General features: G+C 46.3%; 1 protein-coding gene across 1 annotated transcript; it reads left to right on the top strand.

Annotated features, from left to right (window-relative positions):
- The first annotated feature begins 2,723 nt into the window (after positions 1–2,723).
- LOC115652424 (alcohol dehydrogenase 1-like) lies at positions 2,724–14,788 on the top strand. Its single transcript, XM_030564425.1, has 9 exons — positions 2,724–3,126; positions 11,003–11,104; positions 11,350–11,491; positions 11,797–11,884; positions 11,971–12,190; positions 12,278–12,538; positions 12,618–12,753; positions 12,837–12,975; positions 13,830–14,788. The coding sequence occupies exons 1-9, from the start codon at positions 3,109–3,111 to the stop codon at positions 13,852–13,854; spliced, it is 1,131 nt and encodes a 376-aa protein (XP_030420285.1). The 5' UTR covers positions 2,724–3,108; the 3' UTR covers positions 13,855–14,788.
- Positions 14,789–26,551: the final 11,763 nt, after the last annotated feature.

The following is a 26,551-nucleotide window of genomic DNA, read 5'->3' as shown; positions in this document are numbered from 1 at the left end:
GCCTTGAAAGGAAGGGCCTAGCGGGTGCAAGAGGTTGTAGGGGAAGCGGCCCAAGAAAGCAGACAGACAAGGGGAGAGAAGGAGGACAGCGAGGCTGCTGCCAGAGGGTCCCTGGGCCGGGACCTAGAGAAGAGGGCAGGCCTGGGTCCCCCGCTTCACTCCTTGCAGTACACCCAGCCATTGGCCGTAGGGAGCGGCCATTAGATTACGCCAGATCCATGACAAGAGAGATTGGACTCAGAGGGTGATTGGACACGGTGGCTGGAGTGTAGAACTGCTGATCATGGACCCTCGGAAGGGGGTCCAGATGGACTAAGGGACACGCTGGAGGGTAGTGGCCTTGAAGAGGAGGCCACCAAGCAGGGAGCAAGGTGAGTCCAGAGACAGCAACGGAGGGCAGAACGACAGATGGGACACCACCAGGAGGGGCCGCTCCACTGGACAGAGCTAATTCTCAGAGTCACCAGCAGGAGGTGCCAGCTGGTGAGTCCCAACCTGTTACAGGCAGGTAAGCTTTGGTAGCAGTTTTCCCCTCTGTGTCCACTACTACTCTGTGAAGTAAGTTATGTAATGCTTCTACCCCTCTGAATTGCCAGCAACAAGGGCCGGGTTCAGTATCCAGGGGTTCCGTTTCAATAACACCATGCATAACTGGCTCGAGCCCCCAGCCAGTGACCTGGGACACTTACATAGCACCCTCCCCGGGTGCCTCTAGGAGGTAATACTTCCCCTCTCACAAGCACGGAGTCTGTGTAGCAAAATCCTTTTAATAAAGGAGGGAAACAATGTGGCATCCCATTGGAGAAACACCACAAACAGGATTATAAAACAAACCATAAGCAAAAAACCCACCTCCAAGTGTGTTTGGCAATGTCCTTTCGCCCTTAGGGTCTTAAGTCCAATCACCCCAAAGTCCAACAACCCAAAAGTCTCTGGTCAGTGCCACCCCAGAGTTCAAAAGTTTACCTGCAGAGTTTTACCCCCCTCAGCCTGGGTGGAAATGAGTGAGGGGGCCACATAGGGTGGTAATGGACACCTTAAATGGGCCAAGGCCAACAGCTCTGCCTCTCCATGGAGTTCTGCTGCAGCCCTCACTACAACTAGCTCCACTTCACCAGCTGTGTCACTCCTCTAGGCAGCCCACAAGCCATTCCAGCCATCCCTACAAACCGCTCCACTCCACTCATTGTTCCATGGGTTGCTCCAACATGCTGCAAACTGCTCTACTCTGCCAGCCACTTAGCAATAGGTCTTCAGACTCCCCCACTAGTTAGCACAGCACTCAGTGCTCTCAGCTCAGTAATTCCAGCTCTTTAGAGATTTCAACTCTTAGCAATTTCAGCTCATAGTAGGGGAGTCCCAGTGCTGTCCACCATTAGCCCAACATGAATTCAGCTCAGCAGCCTTTAGATAGACTCCTAATGGTATCAAATTTAGCTCTACTCTTTAACACCTGAGAGAAAAGACTGTGCAATTAATGTTCCAGGCCCATACCATCAAGTACACACACCAGTCCCCAACCTCTCTCAATTCACTAGGGGTTTGGAATCCATGTCCCTTGTCTAGCAAGTGCTGCTTAATTGAGGTTGAGTCATTTTGGTCGTAAAGCAGTCTCATAGTTCCTCATTCACATAGTCAGGGTAACACCACTTTATTCTTCCTGCCCCAATAGCAAAGAAATTGGGGATCCCAGAGCTGTCAAAACACCCATCCCAGCCTGCCCTGGGCTATGCTAGGTGAGCTGGCTGTGCCAATGCAAATACCTGAAATTCCTTTCCACACTCCCCATAATTCACCACCAGTTGTCAGGGTAGAGCTCATCCTGACTCTGCTCACAGTTACATTCTAATGGCAAATGTAATTAAAGACAATGATGAATAAAAATCCTATCACATGAAAAGACGGACTGGGCTCTTCTTTGCAGTGTTGCTGTAGCTGTGTTGATCCCAGGATATGAGAGAGACAAGGTGGGTTAGGTAATATCTTTATTGGATCAACTTCTGTTGGTGGAAGGTACAAGCGTTTCAGCTACTCTGAACTCTTCTTCAGGTCTGGGGAAGGAAGCAGGGGTTTTGGAAGTTGGTTTAAAAAGCCCTAAATCCACGACTGGGGCAATGGGAACTTCTACAGCTTGTCCTGGGCTCTGAAAATCTTGGCTTCTGCCCTAGTTCTTTTAAAACCATAATCCATTTTTCTTTCAATGTGCTTGTTTGAGGAGGTGTTATTTTTTGATGGGCTAAAATGCAGGCACCTTACTTGAAACTGTCCCAGAGTGGAAGCCTACATGTGATACATCAGCAGTTCTCAACCAGGAGTCTTAGACTCGCTGGGCCTAAAGCAGAAAACTGAAGGCCCTGTCAGCCCTGGATTTTATATGTAGAGAAACAGTTGTGGAAGAAGTGGGTCTGGGAGTTTTTACAATATGTTAGGTAGGCCTCAGAAAGAAAAAGGTTGAGAACTTCTGTGATAAATAGCAAAAAAGCAGGTAGCATCTCTGATTGTGAAATTATATGTATGGCTACTGGAGCTTTCATACACATACCTGTGGCCAGTACATGCTGTAAGGAATCCTGGTGCTAGCCATTACATAATCACTAGGTGAACAAGGCAGTGCATATTTAAACTGCAATCACAGGCTGCCCTGCGTTTCTTCACAACAGAACTGTTAAATTCTCATTTCCACATTTCACAACGCCAAATATTCTGAAATTTGATGCTGCTTTTATTTATTTTTGTTTTCTTAATTAAACGTAAGGAAATGTGGTAATTTTGCAACCCCCTAGGCCCCATTTCAACCCGGGAACAAATGCTGAGACTCGCGTGGTGCCTTTTAGGGTCAGCGGCCCCGCAAAGCAAACGGGGAGCGCAGCTGAAGACTTTGACCGCTGCGTGGAAGATCCGGATCTCTCCTCCCTCCAAAGGGCAGCGGCTGCCACGCGCTGCTTTGTCCGGGCCCCGCTCAGTTTCCTGGGTTGGCGGGACAGCGCGGCGGGCGCTGGCAGCCGGTGATCTGCGCCTGGGGCTGCTTTACTCTCGGCAAAGGGAAGCGGAGCCTGCCTGCCTGCAGGGAGCGGCCGGGCCGGGCCGGGCCGGCTCTGCGCGCGCCCCATGGGCACCTCCGGCAAAGTAAGACTAACGGCCTGATCGTCGGTATTTCAAATAGCCTGCACCGCTGCCACGGTGATTGGTCCGGGCGGGGCTGCAAACTGTTACTGCCGCTGAGCCTGGCCCCGGGCTCCTAATGGGGGATCGCTGCAAGCACCGCGCTGAGCACCGTGCTACGGTCCCAAACGCCAGCGCCTTCCCTCTCCGCAGCTGGGCCAAACAGCTGCAGCCCTGGGCCAGGCTCCAGGCAGCTTTACTTAGCGTTAATCAGTCACCCCGCAAATAGCCGGCCACAGTAAATGCTGTATTAATCATTAGTGCCCTGACCCCCCCCCCCAATTCTGTGGTTTGGGGCGAAGGGCTGGAGCTGAGTGGTCAGGGACTTTGATTTGTAAGTGCCCCTGAAGGCAGTGGGTAGAAACAGCCATAGTCCAGCGGGCACATTCCAGCATGTGGAAATGGCAGGCTGGTAAATCAGAAAACTAAGGCCTTGGCTACACTGGTGCTTTACAGGGCTGCAACTTTCTGGCTCAGGGGTGTGAAAAAAACACACCCCTGAGCGCTCCCGCTGCAAGATACAGCACTGTAAAGCGCCAGTGTATACAGTGCCCCAGCGCCGGGAGCGCGGCTCCCACCGCTGCAAGCTAAACCACATCAGGATGTGGAGTACGTGTGGCCACACTCGCACTTCAAACAGCTGGTGAGGACTTTGCTGATGAGTGTCGCCAGCACATCACCTTTGGCAGTTGAGCTATTCCTTCAGCTCCAAAGTGACAGTGAACAGTCCGACAATGATATCGAGTGACCTGACGCATATGACACTGAATTACTTGTGGCATTCACGGAAATGCTCAGCACCGTGGAACGCCGCTTTTGGGCTTGGCAAACAAGCACTGAGTGGTGGGATCACATCGTCATGGAAGTCTGGGATGACAAGCAGTGGCTGCAGAACTTTCGGATGAGAAAAACCACTTTCATGGGACTGTGTGAGGAGCTCGCCCCCACCCTGCGGAGCAAGGACATGAGATTGAGAGCTGCCCTGCCGGTGGAGAAGAGGGTGGCTATTGCAATCTGGAAGCTGGCAACTCCAGACAGCTACCGATCGGTCGCGAACCAATTTGGAGTGGGAAAGTCGACCGTTGGAATCGTGTTGATGCAAGTTTGCATGGCCATTAATCGCATCATGCTAAGAAGAACCGTGAATCGAGGGTATGTGCAGGACATTCTGGATGGCTTTGAACAAATGGGTTTCTCTAACTGTGGAGGGGTGATAGATGGGATGCATATTCCTATTCTGGCACCACCCCACCTAGCATCCAAGTACATTAATCGGAAGGAGTATTTCTCTATGGTTCTCCAGGCGCTTGTGGATCACCGTGGGCGTATCATTGACATTAACACAGGCTGGCCTGGAAAGGTGCATGATGCATGCATCTTTCGGAACGGTGGCCTGTTCAGGAAGCTGCAGGCTGGGACTTTTTTCCCAGACCGGAAGATCACAGTAGGGGACGTTGAGATGCCCATTGTGATCCTTGGAGACCCCGCTTACCCGTTAATGCCTTGGCTCATGCAACCGTATACAGGGAAGCTGACAGGAGCAAGGACCGGTTCAACTACAGGCTGAGCCAGTGCTGAATTGCTCTGGAGTGTGCTTTTGGCTGTTTAAAAGGGCACTGGAGATCTCTGTATGGGAAGCTAGACTTGAGGGAAAGCAGCATCCCTGCGGTTATATCCGCGTGCTGTACCCTCCATAATATTTGAGAAGGGAAGGGTGAAACATTCAGTCAGGAATGGACCTCCGAGGTTCAACACCTGGAGGCTGAATTTGGACAGCCAGAGAGCAGGGCTACTAGAGAGGCCCAGCACAGGGCTACAAGGATTAGGGATGCCTTGAGGGAGGAATTTGACACTGAAAACCAACAGTAATGTTGGGTGCCTTGCACGGGAGTGAAGTGCAGTGGTTACAACGTTAGTAGGAATCTGTTTTTCCTAAAATGATTTGTAGTGCCTATTTCTTTCCTGGGCTATGATATCTTTCACTTTCTGCAATAATAAAGACAGTTTTCAGAGCCAAAAATTCATTTATTGAAAAGAAAATAACTTTCGTGACAGACACACAACATTTTGAGAACCTAAAAGGGCAGGGGGGTGGGGTGGTGAACTGTACAGTCACAGGTTTGAATATGTCCTGTCTGGAGTGCTGTGCAATGACTGCTGCACATCAGGATGAAAATACTGCACGGTGATGGGGGTTGAGTGCAGAGGGTAAGGGTTGTAGTTCTCAGAGCTGGTTGTTGAACGTACAGGTGTTGGGGGCAGCTGGTGGTGGTAATAACCTGGATGCTGGGGAAGGGGGTTTGGAGCTGACATTGGGGCACAAGGGAAAGAGCTTTGGGATGGGGGGCGGGGCTGGCACGGTAGTGCTCTGCCTACATGGCTACGAGTGACTGGATAGAGTCCTCTTGGCGCGCCAGGATGCTTAACAGCTGCTTTGTGCTTTTCTTCTTAGCTGCTGCGTATCTCTGGCGGAGCCTGCTTTCCCTTTTCCTCCAGTCCTGCAGTTTTTTACTCTCTCTGGCAGAGTGATCCATAGCTGCTTTCAGCATGTCTTCTTTGCTTTTTCGCGGCTTCTTCCTGAGGTTTTGTAGCCTCTGAGCAGTGGATGATACGGGCAGTCGAGTAGTCAAGGACACTTTTCGAAAGGCAAAAATGGCAACAGTTAACATAGGCTGCATTGTTTATAATCTCACCCAATTATTCCCACACAGTGAAGGAGATTACAGTCTTCACTTTAACATACTTTTTCCATACCAAACAGAGCGCACTTAACCCACAGGAGCCAGGAAATGGTGAGTAAGGGGGACTGATTGCTTCAGGGATGTGCAGGGGTTTCTGTGCGTTGGGGAAAGCAAACTACTGCAGGGGGCATCTACACTGAACACTCTCCCAACATTTTCCACAGGAGTTAATCCTGGAAGATATCTCGCTGCTGCGGGTCACCTGAGAAGAGTGGGAGAGTCTTCTGCAGCAATGCGGATTCCGCCCTTGCCCCTATGCAGCTTGCCTGTGTGCAGCAATGGTCCCTCCCCACCCCTCGCGGCACAGTGGCGCAGATGCTTTAGCCTGACTGGGACATGGACCACAGTGGCTTTCCCTATAAACTTGCACAAGTGCATTGCCCACACTCTGGCTGAAACTTTTGAAGAGATTACCCAGGCCGATTACTGCGACGTGATAGACCACATCAATGGGTTATTCCATATCTAGGCATGCATGCAGCCCTAGCCCTCCCTCCTCTCCCGAAATATTTCCATCCTGAAAATAAAAGTCGCTTACCGGTAACGCACTCCTCTGCTTGTCTTTCACGAAGTACCGGCTCCTGCGACTGGCTACCTTCCTCCTGGCTTGAGCAGAGCTCCTGGCTGCATGTCTCCTGGGACTCCGGGGTGTCTCCCTCCACCCCAGTACCCTCAGTCTCGATTTCCTCCCCCTCCACCCCCTGCTCTGAAGTGTCCATCGTGGTCGTCGGATTGGCGGTGGGGTGACCCCCAAGTATCGCGTCCAGCTCCTTGTAAAAACGACAGGTCGTGGGGGCAGCACCGGAGCGGCGGTTTCCCTCGCGGGCTTTGCAATAGGCACTCTGCAGCTCCTTTACTTTTACCTTGCACTGCACCGCATCCCGGTCATGACCCCTTTCCAGCACGGCCCTTGAGATCTGCCCGTAGGTATCGTAATTCCTACAGCTGGAGCGCAGCTGTGACTGCACAGCTTCCTCACCCTAAACACTGATGAGGTCCAGCAACTCGCCATTGCTCCACGCTGGGGCTCGTTTGGAGCGTGGAGGCATGGTCACCTGCAAAGATTCACTGATTGCACTCCACACCTGGTTGAGCAAACAGGAAGGGGATTTTTAAAATTCCCGGGGCATTTAAAGGGCGGGTCACCTGAGGCCAGGGAAGCAGAGTGCGAACTGATGAGCACAGTGGCTGAACAGGCATTCTGGGATACCTCCGAATACTCTGGAGGCCAATTACAGCGCTTTTGGTGGCCACACTGGCGGAGCAGCGCTGCATCACCAGCGCTGCAATCGTTATACCCCAGGCAGAACAGGAGTACAGCCAGCGCTGCAGCCAGGGAGATGCAGTGCTGTATGTGCCTTGCAAGTGTGGACGGTGAGTAAGTTGCAGCGCTGTAAACCCACCACCAGCGCTGCAACTCTCCAGTGTAGCCAAGGCCTCAGTTAAAACTACCTCTCACTGCCACTTGAATAGTCTCCTGGTGCTGCCATCTGGAAATTCTTCTGTTATTACCTAGAAATCGTTTTGATTTCCCCCACCACCACCACCACCACATTTGACTTTTCGAACTCTCACCGTATATTTCGTTTAGTTCTCTTAAGAGAACATTTCTCTGAGAAAAAAGCAGTTTTCTGTTGCAGCATGCCATACACACGTTCAAGTCTGCTGCTGCCCCCTGGGCTAGCATTCTCATCTATAGGATTGCTCAACGCAGTAAATTATTTGCTATATTAATTAGATACTGTAGCATCTGAGATTCTGGAGTCTGGCAATATTGGAATTATATAAATAGTTTGGTAGCATCATATGCCATTTTGAGCACAGGTGGTCTGTGATGTAAAATAGCTCTTTTTTGGAAACTTTTATTTAGTCAGACACTCTGGTTATCTTCTCCAGACCTGAAGAGGACCTCTGTAAAGCCTGAAAGCAGCTTCCACCAGCAGGAGTTTGTCTAATAGAAGACATTATCTCACCTAGGTTTTCTCTCATATTAAAGGACTGGGTGGGAACTTGGGAAATCTAGGTTCAGATTATTAGCGCTAGCAAAGATTTCTTGTATGATCTTGAAGAAACCACTTAATCTCTGCGTGTTGGGGCTAAGGTGGCTTTAAACCACTGTTGCACCCTCACAATCCTGTGCTGCTTTGGGCACAGGTAGCACTCTCCAGAAACTCAGCAGTGTTGCAGCCCCGTCATGCGAGTGTTTGGAAGGGGGCCTTGGGATGGCAACCTTAGCTCCACGGTGCCTGCACTGAGATGTTAGGGACTCTGTGTGCCCCCCCGCATACCCAATGTAATAGAGTCTAAAGGCAGAGGTGCGGATCTGAACCCTAATTTCTAGATCACATGAAAATGGAAATGAAGAATAAATGTGGATACAGGCAAACAAAACAGAAAGGTCCATAGGTATAAATGTTTCTTTTGATGAGTGGTCATTAATTTAGAAGAATTCTGTTAATGTTTCGGAATAAAAGCAAATCACTGTGAAGTAATGTTACAGTGGTACTTCAGTCCCAAACTCCACCTACCCCCCAGAAATGTCTTGGAAGCCCAGGGTACAGGATCATTTTCTCTGTATCTGGTAGGAGTCTCCAAAAGTGGCAATGCTGAATTCATAAAGACTAATCCGATGAGGTGCTGAGTGCCCTAATGCTCAGTACTTCACAGGATTCAGGGTCTGATTTCTAGAATGGACGTCAATGGAAGATACTCTACACCTCTGAAAATAAGGCTTTGAGCCTTCAAACTGTTGTTGGATATTCTGGTGATACTTCTAGCCTTGTAGTGAAAGATATTAGATGAATAACTTTGCACCTGTTCATTGTGGCAAAGTGGTGTCTACTTGAATACAGTATAAAGAATTTCCCCAGATAGGTTTCAGAGTGGTAGCCATGTTAGTCTGTGTCAGCAAAAAGAACGAGGAATACTTGTGGCACCTTAGAGACTAACAAATTTCTTTGGGCATAAGCTTTCATGGGCTAAAACCCATTTGATCAGATGCATGGAGTGGAAAATACAAAATTTTTGTAGTGATAATCAGGATGACCCATTTCAGACAGTTGACAAGAAGATGTGAGTAACAGTAGGGGACAATATAGCATGGAGAAATAGTTTTTAGTTTTTGTAATGACCCTTCCACTCCCAGTCTCTATTCAAGCCTAATTTGATGGTGTTCCGTTTGCAAATTAATTCCAGTTCTGCAGTTTCTCGTTGGAGTCTGTTTTTGAAGATTTTTTTGTTGATGAACTGCCACTTTTAGGTCTGTAATTGAGTGTCCAGAGAGATTGAAGTGTTCTCCTACTGGTTTTTGAATGCTATAATTCTTGAGGTCTGATTTGTGTCCATTTATTCTTTTGCATAGAGACTGTCCGGTTTGGCCAATGTACGTGGCAGAGGGATATTGCCGGCACATGATGGCATATATCACATTGGTAGATGTGCAGGTGAATGAGCCCCTGATGGTGTGGCTGATGTGATTAGGTCCTTGAATAGATATGTGGACAGAGTTGGCAACAGGATTTGTTGCAAGGATAGGTTCCTGGGTTACTGTTTTTGTTGTGTGGTTGCTGGTGATTATTTGCTTCAGGTTGGGGGGCTGTCTGTAAGCGAGGACTGGCCTGTCTCTCAAGGTCTGTGAGAGTGAGGGATAGGCTGTAGATCCTTGATGATGTGCTGGAGAGGTTTTAGTTGGGGGCTGAAGGTGACAGCTAGTGGTGTTCTGTTAGTTACTTTCTTTGTTGGGCCTGTTCTGTAGTAGGTGACTTCTGGGTATTCTTCTGGCTCTGTCAATCTGTTTCTTCACTTCTGCAGGTGGTTACTATAATTTTAAGAACGCTTGATAGAAATCCTGTAGGTATGTGTCTCTGTCTGAGGGATTGGAGCAAATGTGGTTGTATCTTAGAGTTTTGCTGTAGACAATGGATCGTATGGTGTGTCCTGGATGAAAGCTGGAGGCACGTGGGTAAGTAGAGCGGTCTAGGTTTCCAGTATAGGGTGGTGTTTATGTGACCATCACTTATTAGCACTGTAGTGTCCAGGAAGTGGCTCTCTTGTGTGGACTGGTCCAGGCTGAGGCTGATGGTGGGATGGAAACAGTTGAAATCCTGGTGGATGGTGCAAGCAGAGTAGAGGCATTAGGAGATGAAGCCTTGTTCTAAGTCAGCCATAAAAATGTTGGCATACTGTGGGGCCATGTGGGTATCCATACCAGTGCCGCTTCCTTGAAGGTGTATATATTGTCCCCAAATGTAAAATAGTTGTGGGTGAGGACAAAGTTCAGCCACCACGTTCGCCGTAACGTTATCGGGGATACTGATCCATAGTGGCGTAGGGCCTGAGGAAAGAGTCTACATAGCCAGACAACCATGCTGTCAGGGTGCCAATGCCTGAGATGCTGGGGCATCCAGGTTTATGGATCCTGGGTAGCAGATTGGAGTTCTAGGGGTGTGTCTGTGCACATTTGTTCCTGTGCTTTGTCAGAGAGTTTCTTGAGCAGATGATGTAGTTTCTTTTGGTAACCCTCAGTGGGATCAAAGACTGGGAGTGGATGGGTCATTACAAAAACTATTTCCCCCATGCTAATTTTTCCCCCTTCTGTTACTCACACTTTCTTGTCAATTGTTTGAAATGGGCCATGCTGATTATCACCACAAAAGGTTTTTCTCCTGCTGATAATAGCTCACCTTAATTAATTTGTCTTGTTAGAGTTGGTATGGAAACCCCCATCTTTTTATGTTCTCTGTATATATCTTTTTATATATACACACAGCTGTCTTCCTACTGTATTTTCCACTCTATCTGATGAAGGAGGTTGATAGCCCACAAATGCTTATGCCCAAACAAATTTGTTAGTCTCTAAGATGCCACGAGTACTTCTCATTCTTTTTTGCAGATAATAGTAGTTCCAAAGGGACTCAAATGCATTGGCCGTGCACTGTTCACACTCGTTTGGTGTCATTCTTAAAAGATATTTTAAATGTAAATAACTGCAGGGGAAAATGTTTAATTCTGGATACCTAATAGTAGCTTTTCAATGTATTCACTCTGTGTATTTTTAATAACAGTTCCTACAAAAATGTAATCAACCGTATTTTTCACAGGTTATAAAATGCAAGGCTGCCGTTGCCTGGGAAGTGGATAAACCACTCTCTATCGAGGAGGTAGAGGTTGCACCTCCGAAAGCCCATGAAGTTCGTGTTAAGGTACCCTACTTTTGTTTTTAGTTGTCTAAAACAAGATGCAAAAATGTGTTCCCTTCAAGTTCCTGATATTCAAATAACTAAGCTCAAAAATATTCATCCAGCTTCATAGTTGATTTGACACCTGGTAACTTTCCCCATTTTTTTCAGTCATGTTATTGGACACAAGGGGTACATCTCTTCAGAGGCCTCAGTGAGCTTTGCAAACGTGACTGTTTCACAAGATGTGTTCTTTCATTTCCATACAGATAGTGGCCACAGGGATCTGTCGGACAGATGACCATGTTCTGAAAGGTTCTTTTCCAAATATAGATTACCCAGTTATTCCTGGCCACGAAGGAGCTGGGATTGTGGAGAGTATTGGAGAAGGAGTGACATGTGTGAAACCAGGTATGGAGGGCTTGCTCTTGCACCCATTGAAGTCAATGGTAAAACTTCAGTGGTGCAGGAGCAGACCATTACTGTGTGGATATGCGGTGAAGATGGCCAGATGAATTTAAATGATTTTGGTGCTGACTTTAAATGGTTGCCTTCTCAAAATTCTTTGATCCAGTATTGGAACAGAATTTTTCAAAGCTTAGCCACAATTTAACTTTGTGAATAATTTCCTTGCACGATGCTTTTAAAGTACTAAAAACAGTGCTTCTCGATCACCTACTGACAAAGACAAGATATTCTTCTCCCTCCTACCCCAGGAGAAAAAGTCATCCCTCTGTGTCTTCCCCAATGTGGGGAATGCAGCTCCTGTTTGAATCCTGACACCAACTGTTGCCTGAAGACACAGTGAGTTTGTTTCAACTTCTGTTGCCTGAATCTCACCCTCAGTTTTTCTGACAATATTCATCATCATATATTACGTCTCTTAACAGCCTCTATGAATCCCAGAACCTCATGCCGGACAAGACCAGCAGATTCACCTGCAAAGGGAAAGCAATTCACCATTTCCTGTGGATCAGCACCTTCTCAGAATACACAGTTATGCCTGATTCTGCCATTGCAAGAATTGATGATGATGCTCCTCTGGATAAAGTCTGTCTGTTTGGCTGTGGATTTTCCACTGGTTATGGTGCTGCCATCAATACTGCCAAGGTTACCGCCCCCACCCCCCATGTTCCAGGAGTACAATTCAATCTATGGATAGATTCTTACAGAGTCCCCTGTTTTGCTGTTATGCAGGTTAAACCTGGTTCAACTTGTGCCATCTTCGGTTTGGGAGGAGTTGGCCTCTCTGTTGTTATGGGCTGTAAATCAGCTGGTGCTTCCCGGATCATTGGGATCGACATCAACAAAGATAAATTTACCAAGGCTAGAGAGTTAGGAGCCACTGAGTGCATCAACCCTCAGGACTTCAAGAAACCTATTCAGGAGGTGCTGGTTGAGATGACTGGCCATGGTGTGGACTATTCCTTTGAAGTCATTGGCCACACAGATACTATGGTATGTAAATGCACACTGCAGTTGTTTCATAAGTTTCACTCCATGTCATGTTGTCAGCTTCTTTTTTTTTTTTAACCAGGTAGCTGCCCTGGCATCCTGCCACATGAACTCTGGCACCTGTGTGATGGTTGGAGCACCTCCTTCAGGATCACAGCTATCCTTTGACCCTATGCTGCTGTTTACTGGACGTACCTGGAAAGGGAGTATTATTGGAGGTATGGAGATTCAATTCTGATTGCTCACTAAAAATCTGGAGTAAACAACTAGTGATTTCAGTACTCATCATATGTTTTTCCAGGTTGGAAGACTAAGGATTCTATCCCCAAATTAGTGTCTGGTTATATGGAGAAGAAATTTAATCCAGATGTGCTAATAACACACACTTTACCATTTGAGAAAATCAATGAAGGATTTGAATTGTTACAGTCAGGAAAGAGGTGCGTGGGTTTTATTAAACTTACATATGTGCTATGATGCAGCTGAGCAAACATAACTATTGTCACTGCCTGCTTTTGTTTTATGTTCCAGCATTCGCAGCATCCTTCTCTATTAAGGTTCAACTTCTCAGACCAGTAACAGTAGGGGGAAAAATTAGCATGGAGGAAATAGTTTTTGTAATGACCCATCCACTCCCAGTCTTTGAGCCACAGTTTAGGAGAGCCTGCTTTACAGAAAGCATGTAGTGTAGAACCAGCAGGAGCCGGATTTCAAATTGATAAGTGATAGAGAAATTAAAACTTACCCTCTCTGGGAGGGAGAGAACCATTCAGTAGTCTGGTTAAATGTTTACATGGTAAGATAATATACATTCCTGACATGAAAACAAGAGGATTGCATCTCAGGGTTTCATTAGGGAGGTCTACAATAATGACAAAACAATTACTCTTAAAGGAAGCCACATATTCAAAATACGATATGCATAAGGGCTGCAGCACTAGGAAACTTACTCTTGGGAACTGCCATGAACTGGAAAGGGAATGACTAAATGAGCCCATGGGGCTTTTCCATCTCTAAATTCTGGGATTAATGGCTAAAGGAGAGATGGGCTTGTGAGTGAACTATATGGCAGAACAAGATCTGAAAGACAAGATGTTACCTGAGAAAGGAGTGTTTCCTTATGCATTTCTATTCAGCTAAATTTGCAATCACCTCTTTTGTAGTTCAGCCAATAGCGTGTTGGTAGGGCTATAATGGAGGTTGAGGTTATCCTGAATCTTGAGAACTGTTAGCAGTTACAGACTGATGTTTCAAACATCAGTCATTAACCTGACCTTTTTTTTTTCTGTTTCAGTATCCGCACTGTCCTGCTGTTTTAGGATCGGCCTGAGAGTTGTCAACAGCATGACACATCTCATCCAAAATGTCCTCCCTGCAATATCTATATCGTGAAATCATAAAACAAAGTGTGGAAAGTCTTAGATGATTCTTTGCTACTAATAGCTGAGAAAAAAGGGACCAAACAAAAGCTGGAGTCATCTGGACAGATTTTGATTAATAAGGAAGAATCTCTCTAAGCACAGAATTTGAAATACAAACTGTTGTTTGGAGGTCTTTTAAATAGAGGCATTTAAGAAGGAAATGAATCTGCTTTCTACCAGAGTATCCTACAAAGGATCCTCCATTGGTGATTTCTTTAAATCCTTAACTCTGTTGTCCCTTTCTGTGCTGAATCCTCGCTGTTTAATTAGTACAATTATAAGCATATGAAATCTACAGTATTTGACATCTCAAACACCAGTATGTTGTGAAATACCTTGATTCTTTTTTTTTCTTTTTAATTGTTGTACTTCCTGATTTTATATGAGATGAGAGAGAAATGTTTCTTTAGGTCTTTGTCTAGCATCCAGTGAGGTGTTAATTTTTCCTCAGTTATGGTCCTTTAACCATTTTGAAATAATTTGGTTTTGTGAATATCCAAGAGAAGAAAGTTATTGGTGGTTTAAAAAAAAAAAGAATCCAGGAACAGGTAACTCCAGTGCAGCAGTTCTCAATCTGTGGGTCAGGACCCAAAGTGGGTCACAACTCCATTTTCATGGGGTCGCCAGGCCTGGTGTTAAATTTGCTGGGGCCAAAGCTTGAGCCCCACTGCCTGGGTCCGAAGCTGAAGCCCAATCCCCGCCACCTGGAATCGAAGCCCTTGGGCTTCCCTCCTTGAGGTGGCTTTGGCCTCCCAGTTGGGGGCAGCAGGGCTTGGGTGGGCTCAGTCTTTGGGGTTGTCATAAACAGATGAGTAAGAGTTAATAAACAGAAGTACTTCATATCTCTTTTGCCTGGAAAGGGTTAACAAGATCAGTGAGCCTGGCTGTCAGCTGACCAGAGGACCAATCAGGGGACAGGATACTTTCAAATCTTGAGGGAGGGAAGTTTTTCTGTGTGCTGTTAGGATTTGGTGGTTGTTCACTCTGGGTTCTGAGAGTGACCAGACGTGCAACCAGGTTTCTCTGCAATCTCCCTGATACAGGTTCTTATAAATCCAGAATAGTAAGTACTAGGTAGATAAGGCGAGTTAGGCTTATGTTTGTTTTCTTTATTTGCAAATGTGTATTGGGCTGGAAGGAATTCAAATTTGTATTTTGCTGAAAGGATTTTAATTTGTACTTGTATACTTAGGCTGGGAGGATATTCCTAGTGTCTGTAGCTGAAAGACCCTGTAACATATTCTATCTTAAATTTACAAAGATAATTTTTACTGTTTTTTCTTTCTTTAATTAAAAGCTTTTCTTGTTCAAGAACTTGATTCTTTTTTTTTTTATTCTGGTGAGACTCCAAGGGACTGGATCTGGATCCACCAGGGAATTGGTGGGAAGAAGGAGGAGAGAGAGGTTAATTTTCTCTCTCTGTCAGGATTACTTTCTCTTTCAGGGAGAGTCTGGGAGGGGGAGAGAGAAGGAAGGGGGAAGGTGGATTTTCTTCTCTGTTGTAAGATTCAAGGAGTTTAAATCACAGTAATTTTCCAGGGTAACCCAGGGAGGGGAAGCCTGGGAGAGGCAACGGTGAGGGAAAGGATTTACTTTCCTTGTGTTAAGATCCAGAGGGGCTGGGTCTTGCGGGTCCGCAGGCAAGGTTTTGGAGGGACCAGAGTGTACCAGGCACTGGAATTCCTGGTTGGTGGCAGCACTACAAATACTAGACTGGTAATTGAGCTTAGAGAAATTCATGCTGGTACCCCATCTTTTGGACGCTAAGGTTCAGAGTGGGGAATTATACCCGCCCCCCCCCCCTTGGGGACATATAGTATTTTTTTGTTGTCAGAAGGGAGTCACAGTGTAATTAAATTTGAGAATCCTTGTTTAATGTTTAAATCTTTAAATATGTTACGTAATACTCAATGGTGTAGTGAAAGAAATTGCAATATATGGTATTCATTAGCAGGATATTAGAGAACTCTTTTCTTTATTAGTTCTGATTCAAGTATATAATCTTTTAAACATCAGTCATTATATCTTGTCATTTGCCTTTTTAAATTCTCTTGAACCTGCAAGATGCTCAGTGCACTCAACTGGAGTCCTAAAATCTTTCCAAGTTTATTCATATGCAAGTGTTTTAATTTCTCTGTTTTTCTTCCTTTGAACTCCCAACCCTCTCCATCTGTCTATGGTCACTCAGGTAGCGAGGTTTGTAATGACTGAGAATGCCAACAACCAAACACCAAATGCTTGAATTGTTAACTCCAATAGATGACATGTAACCAAGTCACAAATCTAGATACACGAGGGTGCTATGCCATCGGACATATTGCTCATTTTGCAGTTTCAACTTTCATAACTCTGAAATCAAACTATGTTTAAAAAAAAATCCGGACCATTCATATGCATCTTGTACTCCTGCTTGTTTAAATTAGTTGTTGGGCTGATCTGAGAGGAATGTAGTTTTGGACGTTGTTCCAGTTTGTTTTTATCCAGAAAACTTGTACATGGGCCCAAAGCTTTGGAAATTAATTAAAGCAATTAAATGAAAATTGTCATCAGTTAGCATTATTACAATGTTTCTGTCAAACCCTGCATAGTTATTTGCACTGTTTAAATACAGCAATGTCTGAGAACTTTTACTCCTTTTTATAAAAAAGGGAAAACAGACAGTGGAATATGGCTGCAGTCTGAGAGATTGTGCAGCTTGGAAAGAATGGGATTATCTGGTACTACTTGCAAGAATGAGAGGAGAACTCAATTTCGGTCAATATCTGTAAGAATTTTTGTTTCTTATTTAAGCAAGTAGACGTTCAAAATGATCCCATTAAGAATGGATGTTGTTATGATATTTGTGTTGTAAAGCATGTGAACTGAGGTTGCTCTGGATGTTAACGTAGCCTTAACTGATGCAGTCCTTGATCTGTATTGATTCTATCAATATGAAATGTCCCTGAGAAACCACAACTCTCAGTTAATGATTTTTTGTGGAGGAGTTAATATATACTCATTTCACATTTTTAAACAGTAACGGTTTATTAAAACCAGCTTATTCCGAGGTTGAAGAATTAGACGTTACTTGTTTACTGCCATATCGCTGTTCAGGCTTACTGTGCACTTTGCTCAGAAAATGTACCTAATTATTCTATGGGTCGGGAAACTTCTTGTTTTCGGAACTTTGTAGGGTACATTTGATCATCTTTTCAAGCTTTTCTCCACAATGTTTGGGCTAGAAATGTACTTAAAAAAAATGAAAGCTGTGATTTTCACATAAACACACATCTCCAGGAATTAGAGCTTCAAGAAAAACACCAAATATGATGAGACTCAAAATTGTGAAAGCTGGCAATAATGGATACATCATGTTTATTATGTCTAAAGTAAGAGTGAGCTCTCCCGAGTAGAGATTGTGACTTTCTTATAGGCTCAACCACCTACCACATTTTTAGTGTTGTAAAAGTCATACAATAAGAAAAGCCTGAATCGTAACGTTGGGCCAGGTGCATGCATCCCAGCAAGAAGAAACCAGATTCAGGTAACATGGAGAAACATAACTGAGCAGCCATTTCAGACAAGAACCAGAATTGTTTAGACTGGTCTGTAAACAATTGTGGCATTCCAGCCATTTATCACACATTGTCAGTGTTCCAAAAGATTATTTACAAGGGTTGCACAACAGCTTTCACAGCACTATTCAGCTCTTGCTATTTTTTCTTGTGAGCTCACAATATTTAGTGTTTTTCTAAAATCCCCAGCACCTAGACTCAAGTGCTTACACAAGAATCTGAGCTTCAATATTTTATTTTGTTTTTTAAAAAGGTTCCTAGACTTAAAGTGTATGTTTTACATAGCAGATGGGAGCATGCTTCCCAGCACAGAAACTAGCCAGCTTGAGCTAGTGTGCTAAAAATAGCAGTTTAGCCATGGTGGTATGGGCCAGCATAGCAGATGCCTGAGTGCAATCACACCCGATCTCCTGGGTACGTACTCAGGATAGGGTTGCCAGGTGTCCAGTTTTTGACCAGAACGCCCCCTCAAAAAGGGACCCTGTCGGCTCCAGTCAGCACCATTAAAGGTCCAGGTGGTGGTGCAGCGGGGCTAAGGCTGGCTTCCCCCGATTCCTGGAAGCGGTTGGTATGATCCTGCCCCCACCCCGGGAAGGGCTGCAGGGGCAGTGCCTGCGGGTGGGGCAGTATGCAGAGCCTCCTGGCCGCACCTATGCCTAGGAGCTGGAGAGACATGTCACTGCTTCCTGGGAGCTGCCTGAGGTAAGCGCTGCCCAGAGCCCGCACCCAGAACCCCGTCCTGCACTCCAAACCCCTGTCCCAGCCTGAACCCCCTCCTGCACTCTGAACCCCTCAGCCCCAGCCCTGAGCTCCCTCCCACATCCCGAGGGTGGGGGCGAACAATTGATAGGAGGAAGGGAGGATGGAGTGAGTGGGGGCAGGGGAAGGGTGTTTGTTTTTTTGCAGTCAGAAAGTTGGCAACCCTAACTCAGATGGCTCTCTCAACTGCCACCCAGGCTGCTTCAGTCACACTGTTGTTGTCATGCTGCAGAGCTAGTGTGTGTCTGGTGTCTACCACTGCTGGGAAGCACATTCGCAGCTGCAGTGTAGACATGCTCTATGATTGCAGAAAAAAGCTTGAAAACGTGACCTCAGTGCTTCCTAAAGGCTCTAAAAACAGAATGTAAATTAAAAAGAAAACCCAAAACATTGTATTAAACCTCATAAATGTTTTGAGGCCTGACTCATGCTTTTTGAACACTTGGGATTATAAATAATGGAACAATCGCAACAAAAGGTCATCCCAGGCATTTTTAACGGTGCAGTCTGCTCCTATACCGCTACCGCCAGCCTGCTACTTATACACAGGACAGCCACCTTCCAAAGTGCTCTCTGGCCTCAATGCCATTTACTGGTCTCTTCTGAGTTTCACTACTTTTCTCTCAGCAAGTCTCAAACTGTGGGTAGGGACCCCAAGTGGGTCGTGACCCAGTTTTAATGGGGGTTGCCAGGGCTGGTTTTAGACTTGTTGGGGCCCGGGGCCAAAGCCCAAGCCCCACTACCCAGGTCCGAAGCTGAAGTGTGACAGCTTCAGCCCTGGGTGGCAGGGCTCAGGTTACAGGCCACCCATCCCGAGTTGAAGCCCTTGGACTTTGGCCTCCCCCCTGGGGCTGTGTGGCTTGGACGGACGCAGGTTCAGTCCCCCTGCCTGGGGTCATGTATAGTAATTTTTGTTGTCAGAAGGGGGTCACGGTGCAATGAAGTCTGAGAACCGCTGTGGCCTATCCACTAGTCATCAGGACTGGCTAGAGATGCTGTACATTGGGGATAATTGTGAAGTCTGGTACATGTAAAGGGCTTAAAGAGAAATAGGGCAACAAGAGGCATTATTTCCCCGGTGTTTCATGTTCTTTGTTCTACAAATGGCTTTCATTGTTGTATCAGACTTTGATTAGGTTATCATACAAATGATGGTAATAATAATGCATTGCACTTAGGCGGGAAGAGGAGAGTGGGTGTTGTGCAGGTTGCCATCAGGGTGATATCTTCATATTGCTCTGAGAGAGCTTGTAGTAACCAGCTTCTCTTCCTCCTACTTGTAGTGAGGACAACACTCTGTCAGCAACACTTAGCCCAAGTTAGAACACTCAAGCAACTAGCTCAAGTTGGAGCAGCCATGCTGCAAAACAACACTGGAGCTACCACAGCGATTGGATTAGTGGCTGATGAGTTGTGGTAACTCTAATCTAAACCATAACCTGTAGCTGCATCCCCACTGTATTATAAGACAGAGAGTCAGCAGCACGAGCTTCAACCTATGGGCCAGCTAGCTTGAGTTTAAAGCACCACTTAACTAGAGCTAGAGATTTTTGTTTGTGGATAGGAGTCAGGTTAAGGACAACGCTCGAGATATAATTTGAGTTAATACTGCAGTGAAGATGATCTCGGAGGATGCTGTTCCCTGGGAAGGTAACAGAGTAAGAACAGACCTGCTGCTAAGGAAAGATGCTAGAGCAGAGAGTTTGCAAGGAAGAGGGACGGAATAAAGTCCCATCCTTACCTATCAGGTAGCACAAAGGCCCCTTTGTCTTGTGTTTGAGGGGGTAGAAGGAAACTGTAGGGCAGTGTAGTGGGGCAGACTGCCCCACTCCCTGTGAGAGTGGGCTGTGGCAGGCCAGGGCACCTGCACAGATGGGGAGCCAATCAGGGCCCAGTCTGGAGACAGCCAATCAGGGCCAGGCTCAGATGTATATAAAGGGTGCCTGGAGCAGTCAGTCTGTCCCAGGCCTTTGATGGGGGAAGGTCAGGCTCCAAGGGAGGAGACTAGCACCGCGGACAGCGCAGTGGTGGCCAGGCTCGGGGAGGGTAGGGAGCTTAAGCCTGTAACCTGCCAGCCTGCCGGCCTTGAAAGGAAGGGCCTAGTGGGTGCAAGAGGTTGTAGGGGAAGCGGCCCAAGAAAGCAGACAGACAAAGGGAGAGAAGGAGGACAGCGAGGCTGCTGCCAGAGGGTCCCTGGGCCGGGACCCAGGGAAGAGGGCAGGCCTGGGTCCCCCGCTTCACTCCTTGCAGTACACCCAGCCATTGGCCGTAGGGAGCGGCCATTAGATTACGCCAGATCTCTGACAAGAGGGATTGGACTCAGAGGGTGGTTGGACACGATGGCTGGAGTGTATAACTGCTGATCGTGTACCCCCGGAAGAGTGTCCAGATGGACTAAGGGACTTGAAGAGGATGTCACCAAGCAGGGAGCAACGTGGGTCCAGAGACAGCAACGGAGGGCAGAATGACGGAGGGGGCGCTCTACTGGACAGAGCTAATTCCCAGAGTCACCAGCAGGAGGTGCCAGCTGGGGAGTCCCAACCTGTTACAGGCAGGTAAGCTTTGGTAGCAGTTTTCCCCTCTGTGTCCACTACTGCTCTGTGAAATAACAGTTATGTAACACTTCTGCCCCTCTGAGTTGGCAGCAACAAGGGCCGGGTTCAGTATCCAGGGGTTCTGTTTCAATAACACCATGCATAACTGGCTAGAGCCCCCACCCAGTCACCTGGGACACTTACTTACCACCCTCCCCGGGTGCCTCTAGGAGGCAATACTTCCCCTCTCACAAGCACGGAGTCTGTGTAGCAAGATCCTTTTAATAAAGGAGGGAAACAATGCGGCATCCCATTGGAGAAACACCACAAACAGGTACCATACCATCAGGTACACACACTAGTCCCCAATCTCTCTCAATTCATTGGGGGTTGGAACCCATGTCCCTTGTCTAGCAAGTGCCGCTTAATTGAGGCTGAGTCATTTCTGTCATAAAGCAGTCTCATAGTTCCTCATTCACATAGTCAGGGTAACACCACTTTATTCTTCCTGCCCCAATAACAAAGAAATTGGGGATCCCAGCGCTGTCAAAACACCCATCCCAGCCTGCCCTGGGCTATGCTAGGTGAGTTGGCTGTGCCAATGCAAATACCTGAAATTCCTTTCCACACTCCCCAAAATTCACCACCAGATGTCAGGGTAGAGCTCATCCTGACTGCTCACAGTTACATTCTAATGGCAAATGTAATTAAAGACAATGATAAATAAAAATCCTATCACATGAAAAGACAGACTGGGCTCTTCTTTGCAGTGTTGCTGTAGCTGTGTTGATCTCAGGATATGAAAGAGACAAGGTGGGTTAGGTAATATCTTTTATTGGATCAATTTCTGTTGGTGGAAGGTACAAGCTTTTGAGCTACTCTGAACTCTTCTTCAGCCTGGGGAAGGAAGCAGAGGTTTTGGAAGTTGGTTTAAAAACCCCTACATCCCAGACTGGGGCAATGGGAACTTCTACAGCCTGTCCTAGGCTCTGAAAATCTTGGCTTCTGCCCTAGTTCATTTAAAACCATAATCCATTTTTCTTTCAATGTGCTTGTTTGAGGAGGTGTTATTTTTTGATGGGCTAAAATGCAGGCACCTTACTTGAAACTGTCCCAGAGTGGAAGCCTACATATGATAAAACAGCAGTTCTCAACCAGAAGTCTTAGACTCACTGGGCCTAGGGCAGAAAACTGAAGGCCCACTATGTGGGGCTGAAGCCTGGGGCCCTAAGACCCTCCACCCGTGGCTGAGGCCTGAACAACTTAGCTTTGCAGGGGCCCCCACCAGTTGCTCTGCTTGCTGCCCCTTAATGTCAGCCCTGGCTTTTATATGTAGAGAAGCAGTTGTGGAGTATGTTAGATAGCCCTCAGAAAGAAAAAGGTTGAGTACCTTTGTGATAAATAACAAAAAAGCAGGTAGCATCTCTGATTGTGAAATTATATGTATGGCTACTGGAGCTTTCATACGCAGACCTGAGGCCAGTACTTGCTGTCAGGAATCCTGGTGCTAGCCATTACATAATCACTAGGTGAACAAGGCAGTGCATATTTAAATTGCAATCACAGGCTGCCCTGCGTTTATTCACAATAGAACTGTAGGTGTCACTAGGCATAACCCTAGGTAACTCTGGAGGGTGGTAGACCACAAGTGTCAATGAAGCCCTCCTGTTGTAGGCCTCAATGAACCAATGTTCCTCCATGTTAAACACTTTGTGTAACCTAGTGTAACCTAATGTACTAATAGCTGCAAAAATGTAATGTCAGCAGTTAGTTTTCTGATTGTAACAGCCAGTTCCCTGCTGTAACACACTGAAGCTAAATTGAAGCAAGTTTCAAGGCCACTTTTAGATACAGTATACATGTCTCAGCAGCGGAGAGGGGGGAGGAAGGGGGAAGACAAAGGAGTGTGTGAGAAGAGAATGCTGCATCCAGACAGAAGAGGGAGGGGAAACGGGGGATTGTTAGTCAGCAAGAAAAGTTCTCATGGGATATAAAGGAACAAACTGCTTGTTTTAGCTGTGCTTGATTTGAGGCATCAGCCTCCCTGCACCGCTTTGAGATCTCAAATAAACTTTGCTTGCTTCTCCACCCTGGTGTGTTTATCGGCGCTACGCACTCTGGGCAACGAACCACTGTTGCTTCCCTCGGGCACCCTCTATGCCTGCAGCAGTTTTGGCATCCCTGGGTGGGCTTCGAGGCTAAAATCAGCCTTGCCCGGACCCCTCCTGGCGGTCAACAGATCGCGGCAGCGACCGACGCCCAGTGCACACCGCTGACTTCACCTGGGGCCTCGGTGGAGACGCGGTGTGAGCGACCCCAGAGGGCACAACAGAGCAACGCGCTCAAGTAGTGGAGAAGCAGTTGAGGGCGACGGTGAGGAACCGGTCCCTTGGATAAGGTAGGAACAGTCCAGTGGTCTGGATTTTTGTCTATTAGGACCTGGGGACGCCCAGTGTCACCCTAGGATATGGGGCAGGGACAGAGTACAGGCAGGGCATGATGTACACCCTTAGAATGCATTCTAGCGAATTGGGAAGTGCTTGGATCAGATCCATTAACTAAAAGCAAACTAAAAAGTTCTGTATAGTAGACTGGCCTCAATATCAACTAGAGGACCAGAAAAGGTAGCCACCGGAAGGATCACTTAATTATAACACGATCCTCCAATTACTCCTGTTTTGTCAGCGAACGGGTAGCTTCTGAAGCTGTTTGTATGGAGAGCTCTTGTAAAAATCCCCCACCGTAGCTCCTGTTCTTCCCCCTGTCTGGCGGAGTGCAAGGATTCAAAAGCAGGTTAGGGATAGTGCAGGGACAAAGGAGGGACCTGTCTAAAAAGGGGAGATCCTATGTCCTAGTGCACTCTCTCCCTGTTGTAGCTAAAAAGCAAGATCAGATGCAGAATGGTACTGGGGGCCAGTGTGAGTAACTGTTACCGGAAGACGCCCAGAGTACCCTGTGAAGCAAAAGCTCGTGACCAGGACTACTGTAATGCAAGCCTGGTAACTAGTGGATCTTTAGGAGGTCCGACCCATGGTGGGCTGACTCGGCCTGGCATCGTCCGGTGAGGAAGCTGCCTGGGTCTAGGAGTGTATGTACCCTTCTTCCCTTCCCCTTTCCTTTCCATGTGGGCTACTGACAGTCTGATCATCTCACTGGATGCAATCAGAGTAAGCGGCGCCGTCTCCCAGAGACTAGCCGACGCTCTTTGCTGAAGGGAGGTGTAGGAGGGTCATGGCCATCCTCATTAGCCTCTCCTGTGTGAGTACCCTGTAGGGAAAAGTCCTTAGTTTATGAGCCGCTAGCGCGGACAGGGCACCCTCCCTGTGTGTGTAAGTGGAAAATGGGCGGGGGAACAGTCTAAACATTCCACCTCACCCCCTAAAGGTACCCCAGCATATTACATGTACGTACATTATGATTCATCAACCTGCAGGTATTTAGGGAATAGGAATATTTACACGTGTGAAAATCCATCTAAACAATGCCCACTAGAAGGTACTTCAATCTAAATAAGATCATACATCTAAGAGGAGCGTTTAATCATCAAAAAAGCCCTGACACAGCGTGAGCAAATTTGTCTATTGAGGAAAGGAACGGGTTAATTTGAAATTCAGCCTGGCCCAGGGATAAAAAGAAAGTTGCTCTGCGTTCAAGGTCAAGAATCAACGCAGATTATGCTAAGTACAAAGAAAAACTGCTTTCGGCCCCAGCTGGCTGTAAAAAAAATATAGACAAAGGCGAACCAAAGGCAATACAAGTTACAGAACTGAGATTACATTTGCAAAGCTTAACTGTCCAGTAAGATCCAACAGTGTGCCTTTGTGACCCCAGAGCCGGTGTGGCTTGGTGACACCAAAGAAACCACAGACAGCCGACCTGGACTGGAATCTCTGAAAGAGACGCCACAGGAGATTCCAGGGTGTAAGAGAACAGCCCTCCCAAGAGCGGAAGCATGTTAGAAATTCTGGACAAGCTGTATACAGGATAATCTCCCGTCCACCTCTCCCCCTTCTCTGAACATTATACACAGAAGTGGCCAGTCTGGACGTACATGTGAGAGTATGAAAGAGGCTTGGGGCATTAATATTTTCCTGAGTGATGTGGGAGTGTTCCCAACACTCTCCATTGTTGTTTTATTATTTTATTAATGAAGCTTTAAAATTCAGTTATATAGTGTGTTTTCTTTATCTTCCCCCAACGATCCTGTAGTGTCAGCCTGATCACCTGACACGAGGGATAGATTGGTAACAGAAATTTGTCACAGTTTGGTAAGCAATTAAGGAGGGGGGAGCCCTGCGGAATTTACACCATCTATTTGTTTTACCCTCGTTATTTTATGTTTGCTTTGCTTGGTACTGTTGGTGTTATATGTTGAGAACTGCATGAGTAAAAGTGAGCCCTAATAGGATAAGAAAACGCTATCTGGTTCTGGTTCTGGTTCTGGTTCTGTTCTGTTTAACTGGTTACTGTTGTTTTTCTGCTCTCTTCATTTGGGCGTTAGGAGTGTGGGCGGAACTGAACCTTTCGTTCGTAATTCCTCGGAGTGGAAGCCATGCGTGCGAGGAAGCTCTGAGGTTGAACTGAGATCCTTCTGTCCCGTCCGTCCCCTGTAGTGGTCAGTGTATAGAAGTGGAAAAGTCTGGCTTAGACTGTAAGTTCCTCTGCTCTGTGTAATTCTCTTTTCTGCTTAAGTGTCAGCAGACAGGTGGATGGGTCTCTGGATAAACCCTCTAAAGGGGTTTGGATTATATGTTAAGTAAATGGCCTTTGCCCAATGGGCCATGTGTTTTTGTCCAGGTGACAAGCCTCAGGAAGGAGGACTCGGGTAGTCCTGTAAGAAAGAATGTTTAAGGGAAAAGACCAGGAGGCGTGGGGGCTAGTTAAAAAGCCCACCCTCCTAGCTAAACTGGTAGTGGAACAAGTTGGTGCCCATGGAAGGGACGGTTCAGCAAGAAAAGCAGGATTGGGCCCAGGTGGGCAGGCAACAGACAGAGAGGTTGGGAAACAGGTTGAAAAACTTTCAGGGTATAGCGGAAGGAAGAAGTCAGTTAGTGTAAGCATGGGAATTTAAAATACCTAGGACTTACTTGGAATGGTGAGTTAAGTTGATAAAAGTGGCTGTTGGGAGACAAGCAAGTAATTTAAGGGAGAGTGAGAAGTTAACTCTGTAGTTGCTGAAGAAAACAGCAGTTAAACTTTGTAAAAATGCTAAAGAAGAAAGTTCTTGGTGTCTGTAAAATGTTTGTAAATAAATTCAGGCAAATAAATTATTGGATTGCAATCATTTGGTTTGGCTATAAACAATTTAGTTAAATTAGCTGAAGAATGTATACAGTGTTATGTAATTGAAAACCTGGGCTGCCTATGAAACAAATACAAGAAAATATAGGGTAATTCCTCTGTTTTGCCTGAAGTCAACAAGGGTATTTGTATATTTCAAGCGATAATTGTCTGCCCAGAGGGGGTGGGTAGACCTCTGTTTCTTTGTCTTTCAGATAACCAGAGAAAACTGATGCCAGCTAAACAGCATTCAAGGTACCATGCATTTACTGGCACAATAGGAATTATGTTTTGTGTTCTATGTTCTGTCCTGTGGTGTTTGTCTTGTGGCCGGAATTGTTGTGTTTAATATTTTCATAGAATAGTCTATTTTAAAATTAAATAAAAAGGTTTAAATTAAAATGCAGATACTTGTTTTGTTCAACTTAAAATACAAAGTGTTTGGATAAATCAGGAAAATGTAATATA

This window comes from Gopherus evgoodei, chromosome 5, assembly GCF_007399415.2.
Source record: "Gopherus evgoodei ecotype Sinaloan lineage chromosome 5, rGopEvg1_v1.p, whole genome shotgun sequence".
Taxonomy (NCBI): Eukaryota; Metazoa; Chordata; order Testudines; family Testudinidae; genus Gopherus; species Gopherus evgoodei.
The sequence above is the reverse complement of the archived record's forward strand: the minus strand, read 5'-3'. Positions and strand labels throughout refer to the sequence as shown.

Excerpts from the sequence above, each read along its gene's own strand:
- LOC115652424 (XM_030564425.1), top strand. Across the intron at positions 12,191-12,277 it reads CTGCCATCAATACTGCCAAG|GTTAAACCTGGTTCAACTTG; the intron begins GTTACCGCCCCC and ends GCTGTTATGCAG. Across the intron at positions 12,754-12,836 it reads GAAAGGGAGTATTATTGGAG|GTTGGAAGACTAAGGATTCT; the intron begins GTATGGAGATTC and ends ATGTTTTTCCAG.